This window comes from Chiloscyllium plagiosum, chromosome 9, assembly GCF_004010195.1.
Source record: "Chiloscyllium plagiosum isolate BGI_BamShark_2017 chromosome 9, ASM401019v2, whole genome shotgun sequence".
Taxonomy (NCBI): domain Eukaryota; kingdom Metazoa; phylum Chordata; class Chondrichthyes; order Orectolobiformes; family Hemiscylliidae; genus Chiloscyllium; species Chiloscyllium plagiosum.
In genome coordinates this window covers 14301417-14317644 of record NC_057718.1, presented here as the reverse complement: position 1 = coordinate 14317644, position 16228 = coordinate 14301417, and the positions used below count along the sequence as shown (strand labels likewise).

Below are 16228 nucleotides of genomic sequence, written 5' to 3'. Positions count from 1 at the left end.
GCTGGAAAAGCTCAGCAGGTCCAGCAGCATCTGTGCAGAGAAATCAGAGTTAACGTCCGGTGACCCGTCCCCAGAACCAGACCTGAAACGTTGACTCTGATTTCTCTTCAGAGAGGCTGCCAGCCCTGCTGAGTTTTCCAGCAACTTCTGTTTTTGTTTCTGATTTACAGCATCCACAGTCCTTTCGGTTTTGATTGAGGATTATCAAATCAGCCATGATCTCAGAGTTGAGTCCGCCATTCAACATGGCTGAATGGTCACCTTCTGCTTCTATGCCTTATGGTCTTGTGAAATACTAGCCCAGATCAGCAGCAAGAAAGGTAAACGAGCAGCTGGTCATTGACATGCCAGGCTAAGATTCTTGATGAAGAACTCCTGCCCGAAACATCGATTTTCATGTTCCTCAGATGCTGCCTGATCAGCTGTACTTTTCCAGCACCAATCTAATCTTGACTCTAATCTGCAGTACCCACTTCTCCGAGGCTAAGCGCTAGTCAATGGTACACCAGCTGAGTGCCAATCTCATCTCAATTGCCAACTGCATGATTGTTATCATCAGCCCGGTGCCGATTTACTTAGATTACTTACAGTGTGGAAACAGGCCCTTCGGCCCAACAAGTCCACACCGACCCGCCGAAGCGTAACCCACCCATACCCCTACATTTACCCCTTACCTAACACTACGGGCAATTTAGCATGGCCAATTCACCTGACCTGCACATCTTTGGACTGTGGGAGGAAACCGGAGCACCCGGAGGAAACCCACGCAGACACGGGGAGAACGTGCAAACTCCACACAGAGTCGCCTGAGGCGGGAATTGAACCCGGGTCTCTGGCGCTGCGAGGCAGCAGTGCTAACCACTGTACCACCGTGCCGCCCATGCGGCAGATATAAGTTGATATTTATTTCTTCCATTCATTTCTGCTTTGACAATTGGGAGTAGCGATTAGACACTCAGGTTCAATTCAAGTGCAAACTCCTACTTTCACTGGAGAGGAGTAAACCAAAGAAGCATTAAGCTGTGAAAGCAGCTGGTTACAGGCTCACATCTAGCAGTGGCTCTCACTTTGCAGACCTGCATGAGCTCATGCAGAAGTGAAAGGGTAAGAGGAGACATACAAAGGACTGACTCCTTATTCTCAGCATAGAGCCATCAGCAGTTATCAGAGAGGCTGCTATTATATACAGAATGATGTTCAGCATAGGCCATTCACTACAACCGGTCCATATTGGTGTTTATACCCCACTCAACTTCCTCATAATGACCATGAATCCATTGTCGATTGTCAAGAAAAGCCCATCCAGTTCACCAATGTCCTTCAGAGAAGGAAACTACCATCCTTACCTGGTCTGGCCTACGTGACTCCAGACCCTGAGCAGCATGGTTGACTCTTAACTGCCCTCTGTGCAATTAGGGACAAATAATAAATGCTGGGCCAGCATTGTGTGAATGAAGTTAAAAAAAATCTTTCCATCTCAATCTGTCATCATGAATCCATTTACTTCTCCTGCATATGCTTATCCAGACTTCCCATAAGTACATCTAACCAGAATCACAATTGTTAGTGAGCAGATGTGCCATTTGGCCCATCGCATCTGTGACAGCTCTCTAAATGGCACTAAGTGAGATGCTTGTTCTTCCACCACCTCACTGCAACTCTGCACACTCTTCCTTTTCAAATAACTCTCTAAATCCCTTTCGAATTCCTCAAAACCCCTTCACTTCAACCACTCCCCTTGCGAGTGCTCCACATGCTGGGTCAAGAAATTTCTTCTACATTTTCAAATTAACTTCTTACTGACTATCTAAACTGATGACCTCTTTCCACAACAGGAGGTATCCTGTCTGCATCCACTTGATCAGAAGCTGCAGAAAAGTAACCCCTCAACACTCCTATTCAAGAGAGAAAAGAAAGCCTCAATATCTCCTAATAGGTGCACAGCTGTATCAGAAATTTCTTTCTGTCTGCCAGCACATCTTATCTGCAATATCACTACAACTGTCCTTGCCCTGTAATAAAAAAAAAAGGCAAAAATATACTGTGGATATTGGAAATCTGAAACGACACAGAAATTTCTGGAGAAACTCAGCAGGTCCAGCCGCATGTGGGGAGAGAAACAGTTAGTGTTGAGTTAGTATGATCCTTCTTTGAAAAATGTTTGATAATGGCAGTCTGGTAACTGATCTGTGCTCTCTGTGTTTGATTGGTTAAGGCTGGAAGTGTATTCAGTAAAATAAGAAGTGATTTTGCTAAACTAATGTTGAGCCTTCAGACCCCCGAAGAAGCTGCGAGAAGACATCTTGTGACTGTAGAGATATTCAAAAACTTCTATAAATAAACCTGTTGCACATGTGGAAACTCACGTCATCTCTGCATTACTGTGAAGTAAATATACAACAGTTAATGTTTGGAAAGTGCTGCTGAAGTAGTCTTGGTGGTTTACTGGTGACCATTTTGCAGGAAGTATATCTCATTCACTGTACGTGAAGGGACGAAGGATCATCCAGCCCTATAACCAGCCACTCAGTAATGCAGGCTTAAGAGCGTTAACACATGCCCCTAACTGTGAGTATCAAGCTCAGAGTTAGAAACTGAAATCCTGTCAACCCATTACATTCTGGAAACTATCAGTCCTGAGTACTAAAAGGGGTCATTCACCTCAGAGAATGCAGGTCACTCAAATCCACTTGACCCAAACACGAAAGAGGGCCCGTTGACATGCCAAAAAGGATGCTCTTGGCTTCATGAAAAATGACCAGGACATTTGTGGATTAGTGGGTTACAATTAAATGGCTTCTTTGAAACAGATGTGCCCCGATTAGAGGCCTGTTGAGCAAATCAGCTCCACAAACAGTAAATAAAATCAATTGTTATCATTAGACCAATGTAGGAAGGGGGTGGGGGGGTGAGGGCAGGACGGAGAAAGATGACTAACTATGCTCACAAGTAACATTAATGCAATCAGACATCAAGATGTATCTCAATTACTGGCACCGTTGCTAGGCAACCTGTTTGGTGAAGCACTAAACAGACCATCTGTATTTTACCTCACCACATGAAGGATTTGAGGCTTCTCCATGAGGTCATGTCAAAGATTAAGCTGTCTGAAATGAATATTGCAGGAAAAGAAGTGCTCACGCTGCACTGAACATTGTTACTAAAGGAGTACAACACTCTGAACGTCAATCTTGTACAGAGAATTTCACCCAAAAAAAAACAACCTGCCTTTCTTTACAAAAAAAATTAATGACACTAAAATGGAGCCAGGCGCGATCTGCGACACTGGGTAGGTGTGAATCCAATCAGGTGTCAAGAAGGAAATAGGAACAGTCTCCAAGTATCAGCCTTCACACTATAATAACCATTTCTCTAGACTCTGCTGAAAAACAGTTTAATCTTTGATGGAAAAAAACTTCCATCAAGATTTGAGCCACACCAGTGACCAGGGTGCTTTGCGTTTGACAAGGGGCGGATGACTGCATTTTCTCTGGTTTTTGATGATTTCTTCTTCTTCTGGGTATTCCATTTGAAGTGAAAGTTAATCCAGTCGGCCCACAAGATATTGGTAATGTCAGCAAACAGACGTTCCACACGTCCTGTGTGGCCTCATTCACTCCTTTAGTTTAGCAACAGGAAGATGAATTTATCGCAAGACTTTAGCATGGCAGAGCCTCCCAAGATGCTTCACTGGAGTGTCAATGAGCCAAAACTCTCATACCAAGCCAGACTATTGGGACAGGTGACCCAGAGCTTGGTCAAAGTGGTAGGTTTTTAAATAATAACAAAACGCTTAAGTTTTAATAAAAAGAATATCAGACACAGATGGGGTAGCATGGTGGCTCAGTGGTTAGCACTGCTGCCTCACAGCGCTAGAGACCCGGGTTCAAGTCCCGCCTCAGGCAACTGTCTGTGTGGAGTTTGCACATTCTCCCTGTGTCTGCGTGGGTTTCCTCCCACAATCCAAAAATGTGCAGGTTGGGTGAATTGGCCATGGTAAATTGCCCATAATGTTAGATGCATTAGTCAGAGGGAAATGTGTCTGGGTGGGTTACTCTTCAGAGGGTCGGTGTGGACTTGTTGGGCCAAAGGGCCTGTTTCCACATTGTAGGGAATCTAATCCAATATTTTGAGAATTTCTTCCAGCTCTATTACTTGAGGCACAGCCGATGGGAGGGCAGCTTGAACCCAGAATGCACCAATGCATTGGAGGAAGACAGTGCCAGTCAGTTCAAACAAGTTAGGGATGCGCAATAAACACTGCCTCTGCCAACATCGCAGAGAAGGTTAAATGAAAAAGGTCAACGACCAGTTTATAGTAAATGGGAGAAATGGCTTCATGAAAAACACAGAGCTGAGGAAGTGCTAAAGATCCTGTTGCTTAATATTGTCACTGGTAATTTTTCAGGCACAGCTTAGAAAGAGAGCTCACAAGAGTGGAGATCAGAAGTGCCAAGCCTGCCTCATGCTCAACCTCCGGGGATGGAGGACAGCCAGTTAGGGGGGGGCCAAGAACTGCTTCCTCTCAAGGCTGCCTGAGAATCATGCTGTGTTCATGTGTGGAGACAAAACGACTTAACTTCACATCATTGTTATCTCCTGCCCCTCTCCAATGAACCATCACTAAACAGCGCAATGCATTAAAGAGATCCACATTACCACATCCTGTAAGCTCAGCTTCATGTTTACTTAAAAATATATAGAAATACACAGCAGAGGAGAGGGCTATCCAGACTCAGGTGTGCACTAGCTCTTGATAAGTCAGGATCAGAGTGGTCCTGGAAATACACAGCGGGTCAGGCAGCAGCCCAGGAGCAGGGAAAAAAAATCGACGTTTCGGGCAGGAGCCCTTCATCAGGAATGAGGCTCTTGATAAGACCTACTCAAGTCGTCCAACTTCCTCTGCCAGTCTCTAATTGTCTTAAATCCAAGCCCTTTTTTTTTAGTTCTTTCCTGGAACCAAGGAGAAGGCCAGCATTTGTGCCCCAGCCCTAAAGTGAGGGGCTTGCTCAGGCATTTCTGAGAGCTGTGGGTCTGAAGGTGTGTGCAGGCCAGGCCAGGATGGTAGATTCCCTTCCCTGAATGAAGGGCATTAATGAACCAGATGGATTTTACTGACGATGGACAAACATTTTATCGCCACCATTTACTGAGGCTAGCTTTCAATTCCATATTTTATGAATTGAATTTTAAATACCATCAGCCACCAAGGTGGGACGTTGAAACCTCAGGCTCAGAGCATCAGTCTGGGCCTGTGGATTACAAGCTCATTGTCACTGCCACTATGGTGCCACTGCCACTGGCCACCCTGCCAATGGAAACAGTTTCCTCCAGTCTATTTTATCAAATGACGTATTGGTAAGATGCACAAGGACAGGAGTTATACAATTAAAAGTAAGGCCTTGGGTAATACTGTCAAACAGAAAGACCTATAGATAGACAAGTTGGTTAGGAAGCATTTAGCACATTTGCCTTCGTTTATCAGACCTGAGTATTGGAGTTGGGACCTCATATTGAGGGTGGACAGGGCATTGGTGGGGTCCCTTCTTGAGTACTGTGTCCAGTCCTGGTTGCCCAGTTATAGGAAAGATATTATTAAACTGGAGAGGATTCAGAAGAGATTGAGCACAATGTTGCTGGGAATGGAAGGTTTACATTATAAGGAGCAATGAATATGCTGGGACTTTTCCCCATGGAGTGTAGGAGGTTGAGAGGTGACCTTATAGAGGTTTATAAAATCACGAGGGGTATAGATAAATTGAATGGCAGGTGTCTTTTCCCTAAGGTGGAGGATTTTAAGACCAGGGACATAGTTTTAAAGGTGAGAGGAGAAAGATTCAAAAAAGACATGAGGGGCCAACTGTTTGCACAGAATGAACTTCCAGAGGAAGTGGTGGATGCAGGTACAGTTACAACATTTAAATGACATTTGGATAAATTCATGAATAAGAAATATTTGGAGGGCCAAACACAGGCAGTTGGGACTCATTTAGTTTGGGATTATGTTCAGCATGGACTGGTTGGACCGAAGTGTCTATCCTGTTTGACTCTATGACTCCATTACACTTCATGGTGGTCCCTTTAAGTTAGGAGACACCAGCACAGTGCACTAATCCCGTTTGGTTTGTCAGATAAACGTGTCCTCAGTAATGAGCAGAGGACCCAGGCTTCAGCAACAGGGACAGAGGCAAGTGGTGGGGGTGAGCCATTGCCTTGGAAACATCTCACCCCCTACACAGCTCGGTGCCAGTTAATGAAGACAGCATGACAGAATCAGAATTCGTTTTAAGAAAAACTCACAGAATCACAACAAACACAGTGGGAGAAAAGTTGGGGGGGGGGTGCAGTGTAGACAAAGAAGACGCTGTGTTTTATGCTGAATCTTGGAATGAGCTAGGCAGGTTCTATCAGGGCAGCTGGTGCTCTGGGTCTTTCAGATATGACAGAGGACCAGTCTACCCTCTCAAGTGAATGTGGAAGATCCCACAGCTATATATTAATTGTTCTGTGTGTAAATTGGCTGTTACATTCCAACTGTGGCTACAATAGGACTTCATTGGCAGTACTGCTGGGGGAGGGGGGGAAGAGGGGTCTGGGGGAGGGGGGGGGGGGGGGAAGAGGGGTGTGGTCTAGAGATTCTGAAGTTTCTACGTAATTGCAAATGGATAAGTCCCATTTCCTTTTTTATCTATCTGTGTGGGGCTCAAGAGTAGTGCAATGCAGGACATCATTGAGCATGTGCAGGAAGCCTGCCTTTGTGTCTAAAGGAATGCACAGGGAACTGTTAACACATTGACCACAGCAAGGGAAAAATAAGACAGCCCCTTCCCCTCGAGGCACCATCTCTGTTTGATCATCCCTCCCTAGCCTTCTGCCCCTCCCCCCCCCCCCCACCACACCCCCCACTTTTCTGCTCCATCTCTTTCCCCATTCTATCTCTTCTGAAACCTTCACATAGAGCCATATGGTCCTCCAACACAGAGACAAGCCCTTCCACCCAAACTGACCAAAACATCCATCTGTGCTAACCCCATTTCCCTGCACTTGGTCCATATCCTTCTAAACCTTTCCTATCCATATGTTTGTCCAGATGCCTTTTAAAGTATTCTTAAAATACCCACTCAACCACTTCCGCTGGCAGCTCATTCCATATGCGTACCATCCTCTGTGTAAAATAGTTGCCCCCTAAGGTTCCCATTTATCCTTTCCCCTCTAACCTTCAACTGATGCCCTTTGATCCTTGATTCCCAAACCCTGGGAAAAGGACTGAGTACATTCACCCTCTCTATGTCTCTCATTCTTATACACTTCTATAAGATCCCCCACTCAGTCTCCTCATCTGCCCCAGTTCACCCCCTCCCAACTCCTAGTTAGTTTTACTTACACTAGTTAGCCCCAAATCCACCACACTCCCAAATCCCACCCCTTCCTAATGCCCATCCCTCCACCCTCTGCCCACTCATCTCCAAGATCTCAGCCCTATCCACCTTCCCCCCCCCCTTCAGTCACCTCTCATCCTCCCCCGAAAAAGGGTCATTACATTATCCTGATCAACTAACTGAGCAACGCATCGATTACAGACGTGCCGTTGTGTGTGTGTGTGTTTTTTTCCCTGAAAAGCCATTAAATGACTCTCTAATGTGACTGAGCAGTGATCAATTAATGAGGTGATCATTCCCAATCCGGCTAGGCTTGGCTCAGAGATGCATCTTCATTTTAATGAATTATTTAATTTTTTTTAAAAGGAGTCAGAGACGCAGCTCTCTTGGTGCCTGAGCTCTCAGCCTCAGTGCCAGCTCCCTGCTGAACTGCAGCAGCTCTCTCCCTTAGCTGACTATAGTTCACCCCCTTTCCCAGGACGGAAATCCTTAAGCACATCGACATTCTGTAATGGGGGGGGGGGGGAAGGGGAGGATTCCTCTCCGCCTCCTGACTTTCACCCCAGCTCGCCCAGGCACTCGGGGTATGCAGTTTGCCCCGGCGCACAACCCAAGCACAGGATTGGGGAAAAGGCTGTCTAACAATTTAAAAAGTTCCGAAGTAACGCCAGAGGAGAGGGGTAGGGGGCAGCGATAAAACACAGCAGTAAGTTCTCTCGGTTTTTGTTCATTTACTGCAAGTCACAAGTGAACACGAGGGGAATAATGACAAAAACAAACACACACACACTCGCTATTAACCAGACGGGAAGCTGAACTCTAAGGTCTGACATGATCGCCTCACCTTCCAGTTGTGGGATGGTACAGTGGAAGGCACATTAAACAGAACGGTCCGTCACAAAACTACTGCACGAGTCTAATATTAGTCTCCACTCTGTGCCCATACCCCTGGACACACACACACACACACACACACTGAGTCACACACACACAGAGACACACGCAGAGACACACAGTCACACACACAGACACGCAGAGAGACACAGAGACACATACACACAGAAAGAGACACACAGAAAGACACACACACATACACACAGAAAGACACACACACATACACACGCAGAAAGAGTCACACAGAGAGACAGTTAAATGAAGATACAATTAAATAAAAGGCACTGACTTACACCTCGGAGCACTCCATGGTTGGATTAAGGCGACACACACACACACACACAAGAGCAGATTAGCAGCTCAGGGTCACTCTCGGCGTCCTGACTCTCCCATCACTTGTATCTTGCAATCACTGACAGACTCCGAGGCTGGGAGTAGAAAATCCTTCGGCTGTTAAGTTAAAAATCCATACTGCTCTCTCTGCAAATGAGGTTCTCTCTCTATCTCTGGGTCCTCTCCACTTCCCAGTGGGTCTTCAGTTCCCCAGCTCCACACCGATGACCACAGCCGCTCTCCCATACTGAGACACTGGCATTGCGTTGTCCAGAGCCCACCTGGAGCTGTGAGTGCCAGGGGCTGTTCTGGCACCGTGTGGCTGCAGTTGGCACAGGCTCCGTGCCCTACTGTAGGAGCTCCCCTCCCAGGGGTCTGCAAGTGCTCGGGACATCCCCATCCAAGCGGGGCACTCGCTGTGGGGAGCTCAGGCACCTTGGGTGCTCCTGGCTCTCCCTCTGCAGCCAGAAGGGACTCTTTCTGCTCGCCCTCTCAAAAACAAAAAGCCTTCCTCTTCATCCAAGCGGGGAACATTCAGGCTCACTTGCCCATCTTCATGCCAGAGAGCCCCCTAACAACACTGCATTGGGATCAGTCAGCAATCCCACATACAGGCGCTCCATCCAAACACCCTTTGCATTTGAACCGTCCCTTCTTCCCCCCTCCCTCCAGCCCACACCCAGGAAAGATTCATCACACACACATCTCAACAAATTCAGCCACTTTTACACACTCTCTCTCTCTCTCTCTCTCTGGTCCCGATCTCAACGAGGTGGAAGTGATTGGTTTGAGAATGGGTTAAAATGTGTCCTTTTGATGCGTTTCACTATCGCAAATCACTTTTCGCCAGCACTGAATCGGACATGCACACCGCTTAATTACCAGAGTCAATGCTTACCTTTAATTGCTACAGTTAATTGCTGCTGGTTTGTTCGAGTTTGACAGCAGCAATTTTCAGAGCTTGCCACTTTAAGTGACTCGTGTCCCAGATGGAATCAGCTGTCAATAAAAACTCACATGCAAATTGGGCAAAGTTGCATTTTTAAAAAAATGTATTTTTTTGCTTTCTCTTCTCCCACCAACCAAGTTGCGATTCAGTCTGTGGCTGGCTATCCGTCCAAATAAGTCCTCTCTGCATTATCTTTCAGACGCCTCATCGGGCAGTGCCAGGCACAGTCAAATAAAGGGGTGGATTCAGGTCAGAATTCCTGAAGAAGGGCTCATGCCCGAAACGTCGATTCTCCAGCTCCTTGGATGCTGCCTTGACCTGCTGCGCTTTTCCAGCACCACATTTTCAGCTCTGATCTCCAGCATCTGCAGTCCTCACTTTCTCCTGGATTTGGTTCAGCACTGCCCACCAAACCAAAGCTCTGGCACAATTCAGGCCCCCACCCCCGAGTTAGCAGGCCTGGGAGATAAATAAAGCACACTCCTACATCTCTTTCCAAAACTCACACTAGCCTGACACTCCAGTCAAACCAAGGCAAATTCCATCCAAAACTGGCTTCGAGGCAGAGGGGAATGGTCCCAATGGTGTTTTAGTGACAGGAAGCTTGTGTCCAGTGACACCGCACAGGCGTTGGGACTGGGTCCCTTGCTGTTTGTTGTGTACATGAATGATCTCGACGTGGGGGAGTCCAGAACTACAGGACATAGGTTTAGGGTGAGAAGGGAAAGATATAAACGGGACCTAAGGGGCAACTTTTTCACACGTGTATGGAATGAGCTGCCAGAGGGTGTGGCGGAGGCTGGTACAATTGCAACATTGAAAAGGCATCTGGATTGGTATATGAATAGGAAGGGTTTGGAGGGATATGGGCCGGGTGCTGGCAAGTGGAATTAGATTGGGTTGGGATATCTGGTTGGCATGGACGAGTTGGACCGAAGGGTCTGTTTCTGTGCTGTACATCTCTGTGACTCAATGAATATATGAGTTGGAGACAACGGTGTTGGACTGGGGTGGGCAAAGTTAAAAATCACACAACACCAGGTTATAGTCCAACAGGTTTAATTGGAAGCACACGAGCTTTCGGAGCGACGCTCCTTCATCAGGTGGTTTTCCTGATGAACCACCACCTGATGAAGGAGCAGCGCTCCGAAAGCTCGTACTTCCACATAAATCTGTTGGACTATAACCTGGCGTTGTGTGATTTTTATCTCTGCACATAGATATGATCGGTAAGTTTGGAAATGACACCAAAATTGGTGGCATGGTTAATAGCAAGGAGAAAGCCTTTGGAATACAGGAAGATATAGATGGGCTGAAGAGTGGCAAATAGAGTTTAATCATAAGAAGTGTTGCCAAGTGATGTATTTTGGGATGACTGATAAGACAAGGGCCTAAACGCTGAATGATATGATCTTAGGATGTACAGAGGATAAGAGGAACCTTGGTGTGCACATCCACTGACCCTCGAAGACAGCAGGACAGCTAGACAAAGTGAAGAAGACAGATGAAGAGGTCTTTATTAGTCAAGACGTTGAATGCAAGGAGGTTCTGATGGAGATGGATATAGTGCTAGTTAGGCCCCTGTTGGAATACTCTGTGTAGTTCTGGTCATCACACTATAGGAAGCATGTGATTACACTCAAGAGAGTGCAGAGGAGATTCACTAGGATGGTGCTTGGGCTGGATCAATTCAGCTGTGAAGAGAGACTAGATAGGCTGGGGTCATCTTCCTTCAAGCATGTTGAGGTGTACAAGATGACGAGGTGCAGAAATACGATCGCTAGGAATAAATATTTCTCCCTTGGTAGAGGGGCAGTAACCATGGATCAAATATTTAGGCGAAGGAGAAGAAAATTTAGAGAGGATTTAGGAGTTGTTTTGAGCCAGAGGATGGGGTTTATCTGGAACTCACTGCCTGAAAGGTCTATAGAGGAGAGAACCCTCATAACATTTAAGAAATATTCAGATGAGCACTTGATATGATCATCCAAGTCTATGGACCAAGTGCTGGAATATTGTACGGGAATAGATGATTGGCATGGACACGCTGGGCTGAAGGACTCACTATGTAAGTACGGAGATAGTAAGGACTGCAGATACTGGAAGTCATAGTCAATAGAAGTGGAGCTGGGACAGCACGGCAGATCAGACAGAATCTGAGAAGCAGTAAAGTCAACATCTCAGGCTGAAACATCAACTGTCCTGCTCCTCGGATGCTATCTGACCTCTGTGCTCTTGCAGCTCCACATCCATTGACTAAGAGTTAAGCATGACTGACCAGGACCATAAAATACAGGAATGGAATCAGGCTATTCAACCCCTCGATTAGCTCCTGCTCTGCCACTTGTTCATGGCTGATATGTTTCTCAATCCAATTCTCCTTCCTTCTCCCCTTAACCTTTAACCTCCTTACCAATCAAGAACCTATCTACCTCCATCTTAAAGACACTGGATGACTTGTATTCAACAATTCCTCTATGGCAAGGAATTCCACAGATTAACCACCCTCTAGCTGAAGAAATATCTCATCATCTCAGTGTTAAAGGGTCTCCCTTCACTCTGAGACTATGCCCTTGGGTCCTAGTCTCTCCTATAATGGAAACATCATCTTCACGTCCACTCTAACCAATTTTCTGTAAGTTTCAATCAGATCCCCGTCATCTTTCAAAACTCCATCAAGCACAGACCGAGAGTCCTTGACCACTCCTCATAAGGCAAGTCCTTCATCTCTGGGATTGTCTTGTACATTTCCTCTGGACCCCCTCCAACGTCATCACATCCGTCCTTAGATACAGGGCCCAAACTGCTCACAATATTCTGAATGTGGTCTGACCAGACACAGCCTCATCAGAACATCTCCTGCTGAGGTATTCTCGCCCTCTTAAAATGGGAGTCCATTCACTGCACCAGGAAACTTGTCCACCCTCGGGCTGAGAGTTTTACGTCTCGTCCTCCCACTTCAAACTGGAAATTTCCAGCTTCTGCACCCAACTAGTACAGGGGGAACACAGCCAGAATTGAGGCTGGAACTCAACTTGATTTGTACAAATCCCAGAGCCTTGTAGTTGAAGGCTGAACACTGAAGATTGTGTTGGTTGGGGGAGATGAGTGTGGGCTGGAGAATGAGCAGTCAGTGCACAACACATGACTAAATTATAAAGAAGCCTCTCAAAAGCAGGAGCGAGAGAGTTTGGCTGTGAGGGGAACATCTTTGTTCACCTGTGCACATACTAACTATCTGAAGGCAGTACACTCATCAAAGTCAACGTGTGCTGATCTTACAAGAAACGCTACCTAATTATAAAGAACATTATTCACAGCCTTTTCCCCCAGACAATGGAAAGAACAATCACTCTCAGTCGTTTACTTTCTTTGCTCTCTCCCTGGGCTTTAACTACAGATTGTTCCTTTATTGATTCCTTCAGAAGGGGGTGTTACCCTATCATTGCACTGCACCTCCCACCACCCCATCCCCCGACCATGCTGTGTCCCATTGCTGTCAGATTCACGTGGACCTCTCTCTCTTTTCTCCACCTCCTTATCAAGGCACTCCCACTGATCCCTTGAGAAATTACACCGTTGCTGAAACTGAAATTTACCAATGCGAGTGGGACACAGTGAGATGAGAAGAGTGACTTCAAGTTAACCTCAAGGCAAGAGCATTTTGATCAGGATATTTTCTTCTGTTATCCAAACGCTGTTTGCCAACTTGAATCCTGAAAAAGCTCCCAGAATACACTGTCATCAAGTCACCCTTTGTTTACACATGGAACATCCTTGACTCTGGTTCCACTTTCTCACAGCCAACTCTCAGAGTGAACGGAACTTCTAACACGCCTGTTTATTTTTTTTAACTCCTGTTTTTTTTTTAATCTTTTTTCTTTTTTCTTTTAGAGTGAACAGAATCTCTGTCACTCCTGTTTATTTTTTTATTTTTTTTACTTTTTTTTTGTCTTTTTTTCTTTTTTTTTCTTTTAGAGTGAACAGAACCTCTGTCACTCCTGGATTTTTAACACTAGTCTCCTGTTTTTTTTTAACCCCCACACTTATTTTCCCCAGCACCCATGTTGTGTGTGTGCAGGTGTGAGACACGGTGAAAGACACAAAAGTGCATGAATCTTTATTCAAATTTCCACCATCAGGAAGAAGGAAACACCCGAGTGGCCAGTGACAAGCAGTGCCCTTCACATCAAAGGGCAATGCTGTGTGATCAAACAGTGAAGGGACACTCCTGTTTATATCTGTCAGCTCGGGCTCCCTGAATGGACCTGACTAACAGCTCCAATCAGGGAATTCATACTATGAGGTCGACCTGGCCGATCTCATTACAATCACTACAAATCCCACCCAGTTTTAGATGGAGAAAGGGAGCTTCTTGTAGCACCTCTGCCTTGTAGCTCCTTGTAGCACCTCTGCCTTGTAGCTCCTTGTACCACCTCTGTAGCTGGTAACATCTCTGCCTTGGAGTCAGAAATTCTAACCACAGGACCTGATGTTCAAATAGTCATAATGTGGTCACACAGTGAGTACCAATCGTAAATCCATCCAATACACTAATGGCAGATGCTAATGATAGGAGAGATTCCTAGTTGGCTATGTGACGGAAGGAATGTTAGAGCCTCTACATTTCTATTCACGGTCGCAGACTACAACATCTAACATATTACATGTAACATGTAATATACTGCTGTTATGGACCAGGCCAGACCCCCTCAAAATATTTTAAGAAGATAACCTAGGCCCTAAGCTTTTCTTATTTTGAAGGCAGATGTGATGCAGCCGGTCAAACTATTCAACTTTAAACAAAACAGAATTTATTTAAATACTACAATTGAAATACGAACAAAAGAAAACAGAATCTAGAATAACTTAACTATTGGAAACCTCAACTGCCCCGACACTGCAACTTAACTAAGGAGCTGTTCCAATTCCTGTAACATTCCATTAACACACCCCTTGGCAAAAGGTAAATTCAAACACAGGTTTTCGCAGGCAGGAGAGATTTCAGACAGAGCAGCCAGTCAAGAATCATCTGCTGAAGCATGGAACCTTTTTGTACTGTAGCAGCTTCTGCTGCAACTAAACCAGACTAGAAACAAAATCTGAACTGGGAGAACTGGCCACTCCCCTGCCATTGTTAAATTAGGGTCCTTCCAGACATTTTGGCACCTCTCTTTAAAAAAAATACCCAAGGACAAAATAACCTTCTTAAAGTGACAGCATTCTCACACTGCTGTCCATTCACTGTCATGAGGTAACAGCACTGAGGATCTATCCGTACCCCAGTGCGCAATAAATGCAGGCGTAGCCAGTGATGCCCACATCCTGTGAAAAATGGAAAAAAAAGTGATTTATCTGTAACATCCCACCAGACAAGAAAAGAAAGACATACATTTATAAAGCACCTTTGGCAAACACAGAACTTCCCAAAGTGCTATAACCCAATAGATCTACTCAGGTGAGGAGGAGCGCGATGGACACCTAAAGACTTTGAAGGACACTCTCATAATTATGGGATATGATGCTCAACTCATTGATCACCATTTCTGACGTGCCACAGCGAAAAACCACAACGACCTCCTCAGAAATTCTACACAGGATACGACCGACAAAGTACCCGTCATTGTCCAGTACATCCCTGGATCAGAGAGACTACTCCATGTTCTTTGCAGCCTTCAACATGCCATCAATAACGATAAGCATTTCACCAAGATCATCACTACACCCCCTCTTCTCACCTTCAACAACCACCAAACCTTAAACAGACCATTGTTCGCAGCAAACTACCCAGCCTTCAGGACAACATCGACCACAACCCCACCACGGCAACCTATGCAAGACATGTCAGATCATCGACATGGATACTACTATCACATGTGGGAACACCACCCACTACGTACATGGCAGATACTCATGTGACTTGGCCAATATTGTCTATGTCATGTGCTGCAGGCAAGGATGCTCCAAAGCATAGTATATTGGCGAGACCATTCAGATGCTAAGACAATAGATGAATGGACACTGCACCACAATCACCAGACAGAAATGTTCCCTCCCAGTCAGAGACCACTTCAGCAGCCATGTACATTCAGCCTCCAATCTTGGGGTAGATGTCCTTCAAGATACACAACAATGCAGAATCGCCGAGCAGAAACTAATAGCCAAGTTCCATGCCCATGAAGATGGCCTCAACCATGATCTTGGGTTCATGTTGTGTTACATGTGACCCCACCATACTGTTCTGTATCTGTAAAATCTTCTTTACTTTCCTGCTTTGATACCATCACCTTGATAAATTGTTATGATCTCGCTACCTTAATTAGTTTGTACAGTTTTGAATTACTTATTACACTTTTTCACACACACACACAAACACACACATTCACACAGACCCTCTCTCTCACACAGTCACACACACACTCTCACACACATTCACAGACTCTCTCTCTCACACACTCACACACACACTCTCACACACACCCTCTCTCACACGCACATACACTCTCTTTCTCATACAGACATACACACACTCTGTCACACACGCGCACTCTGTCTCAAATACACACACACCTCACACACATATTCTTTCTCACACTAACACACTCTCTCAACTAGACACACACACTCTCTCATGCACACACTCTCTCTCACACACACACTCTCTCTCACACAC

At 45.6% G+C, this 16228-nt stretch overlaps 1 protein-coding gene across 2 annotated transcripts in view; it reads right to left on the bottom strand.

The window, feature by feature from the left end:
- The window catches only part of kif26ba (kinesin family member 26Ba), a 297812-nt gene that overhangs the window by 129205 nt on the left and 152379 nt on the right, over window positions 1–16228 (bottom strand). The window contains exon 1 of one of the 2 annotated variants that reach the window (XM_043695425.1): window positions 8567–8668. The exons of the other annotated variant lie outside the window; for it this stretch is intronic. Coding sequence (XP_043551360.1) covers window positions 8567–8583 — 17 coding nt within the window. The 5' untranslated portion in view covers window positions 8584–8668. Of the gene's footprint in view, window positions 1–8566; window positions 8669–16228 lie in introns of those variants that run through there. 2 annotated transcript variants of the gene reach the window in all.